Source organism: Macaca nemestrina, chromosome 2 (genome assembly GCF_043159975.1).
Source record: "Macaca nemestrina isolate mMacNem1 chromosome 2, mMacNem.hap1, whole genome shotgun sequence".
Lineage (NCBI taxonomy): Eukaryota > Metazoa > Chordata > Mammalia > Primates > Cercopithecidae > Macaca > Macaca nemestrina.
In genome coordinates this window covers 109,047,185-109,064,761 of record NC_092126.1, presented here as the reverse complement: position 1 = coordinate 109,064,761, position 17,577 = coordinate 109,047,185, and the positions used below count along the sequence as shown (strand labels likewise).

The following is a 17,577-nucleotide window of genomic DNA, read 5'->3' as shown; positions in this document are numbered from 1 at the left end:
TGGACAAAACGCACAAAGCAAGGAAAGAATGAAGCAACGAAAGAGTTTTTGAAAAACAAAAATACACGCCACAGGGTGGGAGCAGGCCAAGCAGCTCAAGAGCCCGCTGACAGAATTTTCTGGGGTTTAAATACCCCCTAGAGGTTGCCCATTGGTTCCTTGCTGTACACCCTATGTAAATGAAGTAGAGGTCCATGATCAGTCTGATTGGTTGTGAGAGGGGACCAATCAGAGGCTGAAGCGAAGTTACAAAGTTACACCACCCTGTACAAACATCTGGTTGTGGAAAGCAACCAATTAGAGGCTGAAGTTACAAAGTTATACTCAAATGAAGACTTGGCCCGCAAGCAGTCTGATTGGTTGTGGGAGGGGATGAATCAGAGGTACTTTGAATTTTTCACCTGCCAGGCAGAAAAGGGGCTGGGGGGTGGGGGGGCGTTGCAAAGGTAGTAGCCTCTGGTCCCTTTGTTACTTGGGCATGGAAAGTTGGGGTTTTCCTTTTGACTTAGTTCTTAGAAGTCAGCCCGAATTGGCCTTAGATTCTCTGCCTCCAGACCCTATCTCCTGCTTCCCTCCCCTTATCTCCCTGTCCTCATCACCAGAACCTGTGAATATCTTATTCTGCAAAGTAAAAAGGGCCTTGCAGGTGTTTTTTTTTTTTTTTTTTTCTGAGATGGAGTCTCGCTCTGCTGCCCAGGCTGGAGTGCAGTGGCCGGATCTTAGCTCACTGCAAGCTCTGCCTCCCGGGTTCACACCATTCTCCTGCCTCAGCCTCCCGAGTAGCTGGGACTACAGGCACCCGCCACCTGGCCAGGCTAGTTTTTTGTAATTTTTTTAGTAGAGACGGGGTTTCACCGTGTTAGCCAGGATGGTCTCGATCTCCTGACCTCGTGATCCGCCCGCCTCGGCCTCCCAAAGTGCTGGGATTACAGGCTTGAGCCACTGCGCCCGGCGGCAGATGTTATTAAGAATCACAAAATGGGAGAATCTGGATTATCTGGATGGATATAATCACAAGCATCCTTATAAGGAGGCAGGGAGGGTGAGAGAGGAGATGTGACAATAGAAGCAGCCAGAATGATGCGGCCACAAGCCAAGGAAAATGGGCAGCCTCTAGAAGCAGAAAAGGGGCAAGGAATGGGCAGTCCCCTATAGTGCCTCTGAAAGCATTGCGCTTCTGCTGACAACCTTGACTTTGGCTCATGTCCAGGATGACAGAAAGATATATTTGGGTTCTTTTAAGCCACCGAGGTTGTGGTAATTTGTTAGAGTGGCCATAGGAAACCAATACAGACTTCAACAGAGCAGCAGAGAGCTTCTCCTCACAGCCTCCTGTGGCTTTTTGACTATGTAGCTTTGATGAAGAAGTACACTGACGGACAAGTTACTGCCTCACAGCAACCATAGTAGTAGAGTGGTCAAGACAGTGCCCTCTGGACGAGATGGTCTGGGATGGAGTACTTATTGCATACTTTCTGTTTACTTCACCCTTCTGTGTCTCAGTTGTCTTGTCTATCAAATGAGGGATGATAAAGAACATACAGTCCTTGGAATGTGGTGAGCACACAGGAAATATCAGCTATTACAGTTGCTACTGCTTCATCACAGCATTTAGAACCAGACCAGATACCCCACTGCCCAGTCCCACATGGCTCAATGCCCGAGGCTGACTCTTAGGACTATGCCATCTCCTCCCAACCCCTAGTGCTGGGATGCCTTGCTGGTAACTGGAAAGTGGCCACAGTGGGAATATTTACATTATAGATATCAGCAAATACTCCATATCAGGGCTCTTAAATTTTTTGCCCCAGAAGGGCTGGTTTGCCAGCACACCACAACCCCAGACCACCTTTTACCCTGATTGCATCTTCACCCCTTGCACCATCAGTCTTAAGCAAATAGCAGCCCATGTTGGTAAAATCAGACTAGCCGTTCTCTTATCACTTAAAAAGAAAAAAAGAAAAAAAAGAAAGTTTTATTCTGGTGTAAGGTGCCATGACCATCAGCATCCTCACTCCCAGCTTTCCCGTGTCCTTGGCACGTCAGACCTGGTAGCCACAAGGACTAAACTGGAGTCTAGAACAAACTCTTTCCCCACCCCAAGGATTCTAACCACACACTTGGCCCCATCACTCTACAAGTCCCATGTTCCTGCATGTGGCTGTCTCAAAACTGAAGGATCACTCACCTTGAGGATTCTTTGGTCATAACCTCAGAAGAAAAAAAATGGTAACATTCACAAAAGAGACAAAGTGACCTTACATGTCACTGCATGTCACACGTCTCAATCTTAAAGGTCCAGTAAAAGAAACTGCTGATTCTTGGGATATGATTCTCCAAGGTCTCTCACATTTTTATACATCTGGTAAGAATAGGCACCTAGTGCCAGGTTCCAGACTTATATTTCCAAGGATGTTTATCTAGTGAACAGTCTTGGATGACAGAGATAGTGTCTGTCTCTGGAGCAAAAGTCAGGCAGGCTTACTGCCCATGATCAAATACCAGGGTTCCCTAAGCATGGGGGTTCCTCTTGTAATGCAGCCCACTGTGTGTGCAGGTCTCACCTGGCCCTCTTCATGAGGCCTGGGGCTTAGGGAACCAGTGCAAATGCTGATAATCTGGCCACTGCTATTGCTATAATACACTGTCCTTTGTCTCTGACCTATGAGTCTCATAACTTCTGCCAGGATCCATGAATCCATGTGGTGTGCTCACTTTGTTAGCTTGCAAGTAGGGTAAAATCTCATACCCTTCACAGGTTTGATACCCATGTGGTACTTTTAAGAATCCAGAGCTGTAAAAGAACACAAAGTCCAGGTAGCAAAAAGCATTGTTTGCTGACTCTACACAGAGAAAAGACCCGGGAAATATAATGTTCAAGGAGCACTTTAATAGTCAACAAATTGATGCAGTTTTGTCACAATACTTTGCATAATTTTATAGTAACAGTAAAATTCTGAATCACTTTATAGTAAAAGGAAAGACACAGAGGAAAATAATTTCCCTGTACAATGAAATTTTCATACACTATATGGAGATTTCCCACATCTGTCAAGTTTTGGCTCAGAATAAAAGATAGCTAATATATTTCACTCTTTCTTCTTTTACTTTTCTTTTCTTTTTTGAGACAGAGTTTCGCTCTGTTGCCCAGGTCGGAGTGAAATGGCACCATCTTGGCTCACTGCGACCTCTGCCTCCCAGGTTCAAGTAATTCTCCTGCCTCAGCCTCTCAAGTAGCTGAGATTACAGGCATGCGCCACTATACCTGGCTAATTTTGTATTTTTAGTAGAGACAGTGTTTCACCATGTTGGTCAGGCTGGTCTCTAACTCCTGACCTTAAGTGATCCACCCACCTCAGCCTCCCAAAGTGCTGGGATTACAGGCATGAGCCACAGCGCCTGGGATTACAGGCATGAGCCACTGTGCCTGGCCTTTTCTGTTACTTTTAAAAGTTCCTTCACATAGTAAAGAAATTAGGACTGATTCTTGGCATAAAGGAGGGTACAAAAAAAATTGTGCCAGGTACAGTGGCTAATGGCCGTAATCCCAACACTTTGGGAGGTGGAGGTGGGCAGATCACTTGAGCCCAGGGGTTCCAGACCATCCTGGGCAACACGGTGAAACTGATCTCTATTAAAAATACAAAAATTAGCCAGGGGTGGTCGTACACGCCTGTGGTCCCAGCTACTGAGGCTGAGGTGGGAGGATCAATTGAACCCACTAGGTGGAGGCTGCAGTGAGCTGAGATTGCACCACTGCACTCCAGCCTGGGCAACAGAGTGAGGTCCTGCCTCAAAAAAAAAAAAAAAAAAAAAAAATTTGGTTTCCTGGCAGATAGAGTTTTAACAAGTGCATCAAGCAGTAATAATCTGTGGTGATGTGCTCAATTCTCACACATGATCTTTGCAGGGGTCCCAGCAGCCATCACAGCTCAACTTTCACATGCATGGGACACAGCACATAGCAGCAGCCTTGAAAGGACTTGCAAAGGGGTGTGAATTCCAAACATTCTCTTAAGTCCTAACATTTCTGTTCTTCATTTTGTGTGACACAAGCCCACAGAAACAAGGTGATGATGGCGCTTGAGGGTGACCAGACCTCCTCAATCATTCCATCAGCCACCCAGGACTCAACAGCAGAAGCTCAGAGGACTCAGGTGAAAGAGGTTTTCACTTGAGCACTAACCACAGAGAAATGGGAAGTGCCATCCTGCTGCCATATGCAGCCGATGGCTGGTTAGGACTAAATGCCCTTCTGTGGTGAGATGAACCAAGACGGCAGATGGGGAAATAACATCAGTGAGAGAGATTACGAATGGATCCTTATATTGCAGGTCAAACTGGGTTGTCTCTTCTCAAACCACCCAGGCAGTTTCTGAATGTCCCAAGATAGGGGTAGGGGAAAAGAAGAAAAAGACAAAACAGGAGACAGTGGGTAAGAAAACCTAAAAGGCACGATGAGGCAAAGGCCTAAGATGAAGGCTGGCTTTAGGATCTGAAATCCGGCCACAATCCTCCTTGTTTTATCTAAAGTCCAAGAATTGTCAAAAAGAAAATCCGGGAGAGCTATTCATTCTAAATTTTAAAACCTTTTCTTCCTGGCCTACCAAGTCCTTGTGTTTGCTTTCTAGGCACCCATAAATACAACCCCATTACAATTCTATTTGGCTAATAATTTATATTTAAAATACCAGGTAGATGAACATCTCTTCATGGCTTTTGTGCAAGGGCCTGAAGTGGGGAGAAAAACAACTGATCGGAGATTCCTACCTGGCACCTTCTCCAGGGAAACTGACAACCAGAGAAATCTGTTGCTAGGATTTCTAGGACATCTGGAAATTCCCTTATTGTTCTTTCTCGACAATCTAAAATGGTATATTTGCAAACCTATCTGAATCACCTCAATCTAGGCCACTTTAAAAATTTCATTTAAAAATGTAATCACAGATTTTTAAACTAATTACCCAATTTGCAAACAAATCCCAGCTACTTCTGGTCTTGAACATGGAGCAAAGGTGTGTCAGTAAGGCCAACATTCTTAGGTTGACAGAGACAGGTTAACACATTGGCTGGCTTCATTCACCCCCCTGCCGTGCCCACACTGAGCTGGATGACTTGATGGGAAGAGAGGGTCCCCACCTCAGGGTTCACTTCCCCAACCCCAGCGTTCATGGGTTTTCAGGAGGCTCAGCCTGTGAAAAAGAACCAATGACAATGCACACCCTGGCTGAAGTGACATCTGGCCAAAGGATTCCAACAGAATGAATTTCATCAACATGGAAGGGATAATCCACGGCACCAATTCTGTGCTTTTTACAGGCAATGGTTACCAAATGAGTCAAAACATGGCCTAGAAGTAGAGCCAGGCCCAATGAAAAGCCTGAGTTCACACGTGCTAGGGGCTCCACTGACCACCCTCAGCAGCCCAGCACCCAGTCCTCTTGCTCTGGGTGCAAGGTGAGGAGGCAGAGTGCACACACCGGCTCCTGCGTCCCCAGCCTGGCTGGCAATGGTAAAATGGGCTGCCTTTCTTTTGCAGCTTCTTCTAATCAAAATGCCAAGGGGTACTGACCTCCCGCCTCAGCGATGTGACTTGCAGCACAAGTTTTACCTCTTCAGTGCACAGAGTGGTCTTGAAATCTTCCCAGTGTGTGGCCCTCCCTCAGCTCCTGCCACCCTGGGGAGCCAGGATGCTGAAATGCGTAAGGTAAAAGCACTGAATCTGATCTATTCTCCGCTGACCTTTAGTTACGATCACTCTGCCCTGACCAGCTGGAGTTGGGCCTGTGTGAAGCCAGTGATTTCCAACACACTGAAGAAGACATCTGAGTCCAGTGTGAAAGCCAAATTCCTCCTGAATCTGTGATTTGGTGAAGCTCTATCTGTGAGGTATTTTTTGTGTGTGGAAGACTGAAAGTGAAGGGAAACAACTAAAAAAACAGACAAAAGCAGTGTACCTTATACTGGTTTCTTCCAACATAATGCCTCTGCCAAGAACGGGGTAGGGGAGAAACCAACAAAATGAATATAATAACTTATCCTGAGGCACTCCCTCCCACGCTGGCTTAGAGATCTCGCACACACAAAAACTCTCCTTGTTTATAAGAAGCTGTCTCTCAGTATGCAGGCAGTTCTTCCCAAAAGCCCGTCATTAAATAAGCTAAAAACAGGTGCAAGTGATGTACCTGCATGGGTTCCTGAGACTTGCCTTGCAGAAGTGGCCTTCCAAGTCACTGACTCTTGAAAACTCCAGAGAAAAACAGCACAAAGACATGAGCAAAAAAAAAAAATCCTGGTGCCTGCACCAAGTTCTTCTCCCAAAGCGTGTTTTACTCACATAGGGCAAATTTCTGTCGGGGCCTCAGCTGCCTTTAGGAGAGTAAAGATTTGCAGGGGCACAGAGAATGCTGGCAGTGTCTAAGGAGGAAACCCTGCCTCACTTATTTCAAATCTTGCCTCTGGTTTTCTAAGCAAATTCGTCTTAGGATACAAAGCACATATTAGAGCTTCCTTCTTGCCTTAATGCAATTCAATTTGCAGCCATTCTGCAGAAGAACTGAAGCTCTTGGGTGAAAAGAAGACTTAAATCATGCCATGATATGTATGGGGGGAGGGGGCATTTGGGTATAGGTATTTTCCTGAAGGAAGAGAAAGGGGTGAATGTATTGGCAGCTGAGCTGTCCCTTCATGGGGATATTGTGAAACAAGCTCAATAAGAACCTCTCCTTCAGAAGCATGAAATGTTCCCAGAGGGGACAGGAGGATTCCTTTGTTGCAATGATGCAACCTCAGGTCATATGCTACGCACATGCTGGAGCGTTTTCCTGAGTAACCTGAGGAAAATGTGGCAACAGAGAAAAGCACTTGGAAAATACACGTAGCAGGCAGATAGTGTTCACCTCCCTGGTTAAAGGAAAGGCACCCCACACATGCTCACAGGAACTCTCCCTTCCACCCCTCCTCTTCCCCTACCCCACTTCCACCCCAGGGCCCACCGGAAGCAGCAGCAGCAACCCCGGCTCCTCATCCCCTGCCGTGATGTCTGCAAGTGGCTCTGGCTAGAAGTGGTGCTGATGAAGGGCTGTGGACGAGGGTCTCTTCTCCAGCCTTTTCACGTGGCAGGAGTGACAGAACAGGTGGTCCTCCAGCGGATAACAGCGGTGGCCATCTTCATCATTGAGCTCCAGACCACAGTCCTGCGGGGAGGCAGACATGTCCAGGGGAAGCAAATCAAAACAGACTGCAAGACTGACCTGAAGGTCACAGTCCCCAAAATCAGCAGAGGGTGCTGTGTTTTTCTGTATAGGCAGGAAATGCCGGTGCAGAAACACAGCTCCTGCCCAGTGGAGGCCTGTCCAACACAGGAGACACAGCCACACAACACTTGCTGTGAACCACTTAAAATGTGCTGTCAGTGTAAACGCAGATTCCCAAGACTTAGGACAAAAAGAGGATGTAAAAATATCTCATGGGAAAAAGGAATGAGATCATGTCCTCTGCAGGGACATGGATGAAGCTGGAAGCCACCATCCTCAGCAAACTAACACAGGAACAGAAAACTAAACACCACATGTTCTTACTCACAAGTGGGAGTTGAACAATGAGAACACATGGACACAGGGAGGGGAATAACACACACCAGGGCCTGTTGGGAGGTGGGGGCTGAGGGGAGGGAACTTAGAAGATGGGACAATAGGTGCAGCAAACCACCATGGCACACGAATAACGTATACATACCTATGTAACAAACCTGCACACATATCCTATTTTTTTTAGAAGAAATAAATTGTGGAGTTACAAAAAAATCTCATGGGTAATTTTTTTATATTGATTACATGTTCAAAAGATAATATTTGGATTTTTTTTTCTTTTTTAAGACAGTCTCTCTCTGTCTCCTAGGCTGTAGTGCAGTGGTGCGATCTCAGCTCACTGCAACATCCACCTCCCAGGTTCAAGCAATTCTCCTGCCTTAGTCTCCCAAGTAGCTGGGATTATGCACACACCTCCACATCTGGCTAATTTTTGTATTTTTAGTAGAGACAGGGTTTCACCATGTTGGCCAGGCTGATCTTGAACTCCTGACCTCAATTGATCTGCCTGCCTCGGCCTCCCAAAGTGTTGGGATTACAGGTGTGAGCCACCACGCCCAGTGAGATTTTTATTTATTTATTTATTTATTTATTTATTTATTTTTATTTATTTATTTTTGAGATGGAGTCTCACTCTGTCACCCAGGCTGGAGTGCAGTGGCGTGATCTCAGCTCCACTGCAACCTCCGCCTCCTGAGTTCACGCCATTCTCCTACTTCAGCCTCCCAAGTAGCTGGGATTACAGGTGCCCACCACCATGCCCAGCTAATTTTTTTGTATTTTTAGTAGAGACAGCGTTTCACCATGTTAGCGAGGATCGTCTTGATCTCCTGGCCTCGTGATCCGTTCACCTCAGCCTCCCAAAGTGCTGGGATTACAGGCGTGAGCCACAGTGCCTGGTCCTTGACTTTTTATTTTTTTAAGACAGGGTCTTGCTCCGTCACCCAGAGGAGAGTGAGGTGACGTGATCCTAGCTTCTTAAGTAGCTGAGACTATAGGCACAGCATGCCTGGCTAATTTTTGTATTTTTAGTAGAGACGGGGTCTCACTGTGTTGCCCATGCTGTTCTCAAACTCCTGGGCTCAAGTGATCCCCCTGTCTTGGTCTTCCAAAGTGCTAAGATTACAGGCACGGGCCCATGCCTGGCTGGATATTTTGAACTGAATAAAATAATTAATCTCACCTGTTTCTTTTAACTTTTTAATTGTGGCTACCAGAAAACTTAAAATGATACCATGACTTTAATTTGTTGCTCTCATATTTCTTTCTTTTTTTGAGATGGAGTCTCACTCTGTTGCCCAGGCTGGAGTACAGTAGCACAATCTCAGGTCACTGCAACCTCCACCTCTCGGGTTCAAGCAATTCTCCTGTCTCAGCTTCCCGAGTAGCTGGGACTACAGGTGTGTGCCACCATGCCCACTAATTTTTGCATTTTTAGTAGAGATGGGATTTTGCCATGTTGGCCAGGCTGGTCTTGAACTCCGACCTCAAGTGATCTGCCAGCCTTGGCCTCCCAAAGTGCTGGGATTGCAGGCGTGAGCCATCGCGCCCGACCCCTTATGTTTCTTTTGGATAGCACTGGTCTAGAAAATGTGGAGAGGCCTGTTGAGCAAATGTCCTCACCTTTTTCTCCTGCAGTGACCTGGGGCACCTGGGGTCCCGCAGCAATGATTCCCACCCATTTCTTCAGTGTTGGCAGTGGGACAAGTCTACATGAGGGACACCCCTGTTCTCTACTCACAAGGTCACCAAATGAATCTAATCTCCTTCCATGGGTGAATTCACTTAATTGTGGCTGAAATTTCATGGTCACCCTTCACAGGGGCTGGTGAGGGGCGATCCCTAGCTTTCCTAACAGTCATCAGGTACTAGTGCTGCTTCATCCTGGGACACAGGGCAGGAAGGGGCAAGTGGACCCCACCTGCCTTCACACCACCAGTTGACATGCCTGTTTCCAGGAGGGGTTTCCTGATTTCCAGGGCTTGGCTGAGAAACAGGCTTCTGGAAGACAGAACAGCCTACAAGCTGGAGGGGAGGGTGTCCCTTCCCCACATCGCACACCTGCCTGACAATGTGGCCCCCAGACAGCACCTGAAACCCATGCTCTCCACCACCCTCCTAGCTCTGCAGCTTCAGGGATAGTAGGTCTGACAGTTGCAGGACTTGATAGTTCTGAATGTGCAAAAGAAAGAGCTTTATACCTCGAGCATTTCCATCTTCTCCTACCTCCCCCAAGAACTAGCCTTCACTCCATTTCCTACAGAAGTTCTAGAGGGCTGAACCTTGCCAGAATCTTGTTGACCGCCTCTTGCCCCAGTCAACGCAGGATGCTCTTCTCTTGGATGTCTACAATGGGCTCTGGGGGCCGGGTGGGGAGGGGCCTACCTCGCAGTGGTAACACTCCACGTGGTAGTCTCTGTCCATGGACACGACACGGATGGTCTCATCTGAGCCCTGGGACCAAAGAAAAGCAAGAACACGCCCGAGAGACCTGTTAGGGGCCTGTTGGGTTTGATGTACCACAGGGTGGGGAGGGAAGAGGGTGTTGGGGTAACAAGTAGGTGGCCTTGGGAGGAGAAGTAATCAGGAGTACTTGTTGGAAAAAGAATACATTTAAGCTGATGAGAGGGAAAGTGGGAGGGACAGGAGCCCTTCCTTCTGGAATGCTGGAGTCAACACTGAAAGAAAGACCTACATGGACACTTATTTTAAAAAATGAATAAAAGACAAGTCTTCCTGCTCATCTGCTAATCTAAGAATTAGTCATCAGGTAAGGGAGTTTGACATGATCCTGGGGACAAACCAGCACAAGAAGGGTACTGGGGCGGGGAAGCCAGTCAACAAGGAGGGGTGAGGACGTGACTTCTCTCAAAGGTGAGTTTTTTTTTTTTTTTTTTGGAGACAAGGTCTTGCTCTGTCACCCGCTGGAATGCAGTAGCACCATCATAGCTCACTGCAGTCTCAAACTCTTAGGCTCAAGCAGCTAGGACTACAGGCACATGCCACCACGCTTGGCTAATTTTCAACAATTTTCTGTAGAGATGAGGTCTTGCTATGTTGCCCAGGCTGTTCTTAAACTCTAGGCCTCAAGCAATTTTCCTGCCTGCCTAGGCCTCCTAAAGTGGTGGGATTACAGGCGTGAGCCACTGCACCAGGCCAGAGTTGAGATTTTTAAAAGGATACCTTAAAAGATGTAAGGACAGGACATGGATCTTGTAAATGAGCCCAGGGAGATATTCATGTTTTAGAAGCCCCTGGGAGCATGTCTGGAAAGGCATCTTACCTCAGGTGGAAGGATGGGAAGCCCACAGGCTGCACACTTGGGGGCCAGCACCCTGCGGGGAGAAACAAAGCAGCAGTAAATGCACACTGTGTTGTTTCTGGGAGCAAAGCCCAGAGTCAGACTTGCACTTGGAATCCACATGGAGCCTTCCTCCATGCTGCCTCCTGCCCTTTGCTCTCCTCCCTCATAGAATGTCTGGAACCTGGCTCACTTTGTGGAATATGCCTTAGTATCTGTTCCCCAGCTGCAATGAGGACACTGGCTGCCTCTCACTCTTCTGGGGACAGCACTAACCTATTTGTTTACACCCCTCATGGTGCCTAGCACAGGCCCAGGCAAACCAAGACTGGTGGGAACCAGCACTGCATAGGGGCCTTGTGAAGTTAGGTAACGCTGAAGCCACAGGGCTTGGTGGATTCCTCCCGAGGCCTAGCCAGGAATACGATTATTAGTTTTTTGTGCTCTGTTTTTGTTTTTCTCACTAAACATGATTCTTTAACCCATTCCTGTCAACACTGGCATTGACCAACCTCCCAAGATCCCTACTGCACCCCTCAAAACCATTAAGCCTTTGCTGGACTGTGATCTAAGGGCAGCTGGCAAACACAGTTCTGTTGGTTTCCACCGCTCACTCTGCTGAGATCAGCTTGGCCTACACGAATGGGTCCTGTCTGCTCCCGTCCCTTCTTACTTGTGGTAATCTCGGACACAGTAGATCTTGTTCTCCGAGTCCACGGTGAAGGGCACCCCATCCAAACACTCATTACAGACGACACAGCGGAAACAGCCGGGGTGGTAGGACTTCCCCAGGGCTTGCAGGATCTGGAGGAGAGGCCAAGACTCAGTGGGGATTATAGGGAAGGATGGAATGGTGGAAGGGCAGAGAAACACATCAGTCCTAAGGATTACATGAGCAGTCACACACGGAGTACACTTACCCCCGAGTTTCACCTAGGAGAAGTGCAAGAGGTGATGGGGTGGGAAAGGCAAATCTGTTTAGATGAATACACAGAAGAGACCACCTAAGAATCTTTTTCCTGCAGCCTCTCACAGGGTCTCTGAGCTGGGAGGGAAAGAGGGCTCCTTTCCAACCCTCACCCAGAGCAGGAAACTCTTGCACAGTTCTTTAATAGAAAGAGATGCTAAGGGAGGGATGGGCCAATCCCAGGGCCAAAATCCACCACAGAGAAGTGGGAAACGATGCAAAGCAGGGCCACAGAAGGATCCATCCTTCCCAGATTTGGGAAGCAGCAAGTACTTGGAAAAATGAAAAGAAATTCCATGTGGAAATGGCAGAGCTCAAAAGGAACCCCTTCACTTCTGCCTGTTGGGTGCCCCTTCTTGCAGCTTTGACTCTGCAGCCTGATAATTTAGAAGTTCTGACTCAACTTGATGACCTCAAATCCAAGAGTAATAAGTTTTTCTGTTGTTGTTTTTAAATGCAATAGAGGGAAAGCCCCACAAACTTCTTCCTCTCAGTGTCATTTAATCTGGATCTGGATGGGATACCTGGAACTGCCAGAGCCAGCCTGAAACCAGGACAGATCCAAGACATGGACAGCAGGAAAGAGAAGAGATGGAAAGAACGTCCTTGGTGAGGTCCATAAGTAACTGAATTAACTCATCATGGAACTGCATACTTCCAAGCCTCTTTTTAGGTGAGATAAAATATCATTCCTATGAAGTCAGTGGTCCTCGAAGTGTGGCCCCTGGACCTTCAGCATTAGCATCATCTGGAAACTTGTTAACAATGCACATTCTTGGACCCCATCCCAGATTTCTTGAATCAGAAACTCTGGGGGTCAGGCCCGGCAGTTGGTATTTTAATAGGGTGATTCTGATATATATTAAAGTTGGAGGATCATTGGTTTAGCTCGAATTGAGTCTGGGTTTTTTCTATAATTTGCAGTTGAAAGCATCTTCACTGACTTCTAGGAGATTCATTTCTGCAATTACCTGTGTCATGAAACTTAGCAAAAACAACTGAACTACAGAATCAACATGAGCAAGGTCACACCAAAACATGCATCTGCAAAGAATGTACAGAACGGTCATCAGCATCCAGCAGTGAGAGCCACACAGAAAGCCTTCAAACAGGCTGAAGGAAGAGGATTTTGGATTTAGGGAAGACTTGTCAGTACACTGTGAGACCTGGGGGGAAAGAGATGCTGTGTTCCAGCTCCTTCCCCTGGAAGCCTCAGGCGGATAACTCCACATTGCACAAGCTCCAGCCAGGAAGGCAAGAGGAGGGCGTTGTTCTATTCCAGCTGTCCTCTGAATGCTCAGCTTTCAGGCTTCCTCATTCCCTCTTGGGTTTCACTACCCTTTGAGGGCCCTCTCAATCTGCAGTAAGGCAAAACGGGAAGAACAACTGGCTGGGCTTCCAAAACCCATTTGGTAATTTGGACCTTGGAATGAATCTTCCCCAAGATGAATGCTGTCTTGGCAGAAAGAGATCCTTAAATTAATTTAATCCACATTGTGCCTAAAGTAAGACTGGAAAAAGATGCCATTTCGCTGCATTGTGACCAGCTGTAATACTTTTTTTATGTGAGACTATGCCTGGTTCTAACCTGCAAGCCCAGAATATACCCCTCTATTAACAAAAGGGTATACAGAGAGACAATTTACACAAAGAGTTAGACAGCTGGGGTTCTGTCTACACATTCAGTAAAAGTTTTCAAGTCCTAGAGAAGACCCGAAAGACTGAAGGTTCAATTTCATACTATCCCATATGGTAGAGATCTCACATCAAGAGATGGAGACTATTTCCCCCTCCCCTTGAATCAGAACTGGCTTTGTGACTTTCTTTAATTAACAGAAAGTAGAAGAAACAATGTTCTGAGATTTCTGAGTCAAAGGCTTAAGAAGACCGGTAGCTTCTACTTCCTATCTCTTGTTGTAAGGAAGTCTGAACTAGACTACTAAATGATTAGAGGAGAGGGGCCTGGAGGGTGAGAGGTCATCTTGGATGTTCCAGTTCAACTGTGCTACCAGCTGAACAAAGTTAAGTAAGAGACCCCAGTCAATGCCACACAGAGCAGAAGAATTGGCCTGCTGAACCCTGACCTAAATCCTGACCCACAGCATGAAGCTTGATGATAAATAAGAAATCACTGTTGTTTTAAACTACAAAGTTTGAGGGTGGTTTGTCATGCAGCAATAGATAAATGACATACCCTGAGGTTATCCAAAGAAGTCTTAGGATTACTAAAACTAAGAACAGGGTATAATCATACTCATAAATTCGGACCATGTTGACTTCTTTTTTTTTTTTTTTTGAGACGGAGTCTCGCTCTGTCGCCCAGGCTGGAGTGCAGTGGCCGGATCTCAGCTCACTGCAAGCTCCACCTCCCGGGTTTATGCCATTCTCCTGCCTCAGCCTCCCGAGTAGCTGGGACTACAGGCGCCCGCCACCTCGCCCGGCTAGTTTTTTGTATTTTTTTTTAGTAGAGACAGGGTTTCACCGTGTTAGCCAGGATGGTCTCGATCTCCTGACCTCGTGATCCGCCCGTCTCGGCCTCCCAAAGTGCTGGGATTACAGGCTTGAGCCACCGCGCCCGGCCTCCACGTTGACTTCATATGCACTAGGTTTGTCAGGACACTAAAAACAAAGTCAGGCCGGGCGTGGAGTTCTACACCTTGATCTGGCTGGTGGTTACAGGGGTATATGCACATGTGAAAACTCGTTCAGAGGTACACTTAAGATTTGTATCTTTTACTCTGAGTTACTTCTCAATAAACAGGTAAAATTTAAAATACTAATGATTAGAAATTTTCTTCTCTAGAATGAAATTAATGAGTCAGCTTAGAGAGGGATTTAACTCTTTCCAACTAAAAGTATGTTATATAATCATTTCCTCTAATCAGTATATTAAAGAACTTCTTAAAGGCTGATTTACAATGGTGAACAATTTGACCTTGTATTCATTAACCTCATAACCTAACCCTCTAGGAAAAAACTGTCTCCACGGAAGACCTGAAACCCAAGATAACCTCAGAGAGCCAGTGACTGAGCAAGGAATGGAATGTATAAAACCTGGTCCTTGTTCTGCTGTCTCAGAACTAAATGACAGGCCCAAAAAACTCATCTTAGTAATGGTGTAAGCTGGGTACAACACAGGGAGAAAAACTTTGCTCCTCTGGCTTTCTCCATTTGACTCCAAGGTAGCTGAGATTTCTGCAGTAAAAACTGACCGTATTTAGCATCTCACCTGGGATGCCACAAGGATCACAGAGAAGCCAGAGGGAGGCCAGTGTGATTCAGACAGCCCAGGGGAGGAGAAAGCATTACCGGAAACATGACATCATATGCTCTAGATGCTTGAAGACGTTAATTCCAATTAAAGCCAGCAATGTGGGTTCTATTAGATCAAGCAAGCTGCACTTTATAGGGACGTCTTTTTTTTTTTTTTTTTTTTTTGAGACAGAGTCTCCCTCTGCCGCCCAGGCTGGAGTGCAGTGGCGTGATCTTGGCTCACTGCAAGCTCCGCCTCCCGGGTTCACGCCATTCTCCTGCCTCAGCCTCCCGAGTAGCTGGGACTACAGGCGCCCGCCACCTCGCCCGGCTAGTTTTTTTGTATTTTTTAGTAGAGACGGGGTTTCACTGTGTCAGCCAGGATGGTCTCGATCTCCTGACCTCGTGATCCGCCCGTCTCGGCCTCCCAAAGTGCTGGGATTACAGGCTTGAGCCACCGCGCCCGGCCTTTTTTTTTTTTTTTTTTGAGGTGGATTCTCACTCTGTTGTCCGGGCTGGAATGCAGTGGCGCGATCTCGGCTCACTGCAACCTCCGCCTCCCGGGTTCAAGCAATTCTCCTGCCTCGGCCTCTCAAGTAGCTGGGACTACAGGCACACACCACCACTCCCGGATAATTTTTGTATTTTTAGTAGAGACGAGGTTTCACCATATTGGCCAGGCTGGTCTCAAACTCCTGACCTCGTGATCCGCCCGCCTCAGTCTCCCAAAGTGCTGGGATTAAGGCGTGAGCCACTGCGTCCAGCCGTAACCACAAATCGAGATAAGAAACACTGTCCTCAATTATGAATATCTTTTTTCTCTAAACGCCTCCTCCTCCACCTGAGACGCTGTTCTCTTCTTTGGCTGTGACCTACTCACCATGTCCATGATCAGATGTCCACAAAGAAAGCACCTGTCAGCCGACTGCTGGAAACCAGAGTACTGCAGAAGAAGAAGAAAAGAAAGTTAAACCCAGACTGGGAAGACGAATCAGCCACCTCCCTACCAGCCAAGAGGATTATAAGGAATTTCTCAGAAAGATGTGTCACTCTGTGCAGAATTCTGTCATTCCCCAAGTACAACACAGCTGTGGGCTGAGTCACAGAATATTCTCTGCCACAAAAGCCATCACAAATACTAGTACCACTCACTCTAACAATGACTGTGTCTGGGCACCCACAGCATGCCAGGCTCTATGTAAGGGACTGTATAGAGAGATGCTTTAATCCCATCTCAGTAGTTCTCAAAGAGCAGTTCCCTGGCATCACTTGAAAGCTTGTAAAAAATGCAAATCCTTGGGCTCCACTCCAGACCTATTGATTTGGAAACTCGGGGGGTGGGTTCTGGCAATCTGTGTTTTCACAAGACTTTCAGGGGATTCTGATGCATTCTCAAACCACCACTCTAATGCTTACGACAATTCTGCAAGGTCTACATTATTACCCAGAATCCTCAAATAGAAGCAGAGGGCAGCTCAGAGAGGTTAAGTGACCTTTTCAAGGTCACACAGCCAACAAACGGTAAGGACAGGAATCAAATTCAACTCCGGTTCTGGTTAATACCTTTTATAGTTAGCTTCAAAGAAACTTGATAATTACCTACTTTACCTTACCTTATCTTACCTAAACACATACACACACAGAGTCTTGAAAGACATGAGGTACTCTCTTCAAAAAACATACTAGATGCTACACACTAGACTAGAAGTTTGGGTATAACAAACACAACTTAACTGGGGGAAACCTAATGAAGGTGGGAAAAACGAAAAAGGGAAACTTTCTGCAACTCTACACCATGTGGTGGAGGTTTCTGTCGTCTGGCACCTACACCCCATTCTGGGGGTAATAGTTCTTTATTTTCATTTGGGATCCAGCCCCCGGCCCCACACCACGTGGCTCCCATCACCATGTGGGCTGGCTCCATGCCAGGGCCCAGGCAGGGCACTGACAGACCTGGTCCATCAGAGCCTTGCATTCCTCCAGTACTGATAGTTTTTCCAGAGGTGGGCATGTAGCCCAGTAAGAGCCAATGAGACTCCAGGAGATGTCTGTTGAGGATTCCAAAGGAAGGACTGGCACTCTTGCCCATCGGATGTGAAACTGAGAGAACGTAAACTCTGGGGTCCTGCCAACATCTGGCCATCACACAGGACCTGAGACTGAAGCTACCACTGAGACACAGGACCAAAAACTGTGGAGAAAATGACTCCTGAGGCACTGCTGGAATAATTTCCTTTTTACTTAAGCCCATTTGGGTTTGCTTGTCTGTTTCTGGCCAACAGGAGTCATAATGAATCAACTTTTCAGTGAAAACCAAATAGAACTTTTCCCCAAGGGAAGTCAGGGAGAAGCTGGCCCTGAGCCCATCTCTGCATCTCACATTCCTCATCCCTGAGATGACAGGGTCATTTCAACCACTATCTATCAAGCACCCACTCTGCATGGCATCGTGTTAGAATCTGCAGGTG

General features: G+C 46.9%; 1 protein-coding gene across 3 annotated transcripts in view; it reads right to left on the bottom strand.

Annotated features, from left to right (window-relative positions):
- Nucleotides 1–2,873: 2,873 nt before the first annotated feature.
- The window catches only part of LOC105480335 (LIM domain containing 1), a 128,927-nt gene continuing 114,223 nt past the window's right edge, over nt 2,874–17,577 (bottom strand). For all 3 annotated transcript variants that reach the window (XM_011739008.3, XM_011739007.2, XM_011739009.3), the window contains 5 exons: nt 15,990–16,052; nt 11,564–11,694; nt 10,873–10,924; nt 9,975–10,043; nt 2,874–7,196 (listed from right to left, as the gene is read on the bottom strand). In XM_011739008.3, coding sequence (XP_011737310.1) covers nt 7,059–7,196; nt 9,975–10,043; nt 10,873–10,924; nt 11,564–11,694; nt 15,990–16,052 — 453 coding nt within the window. In that variant the 3' untranslated portion in view covers nt 2,874–7,058. The remainder of the gene's footprint in view (nt 7,197–9,974; nt 10,044–10,872; nt 10,925–11,563; nt 11,695–15,989; nt 16,053–17,577) is intronic.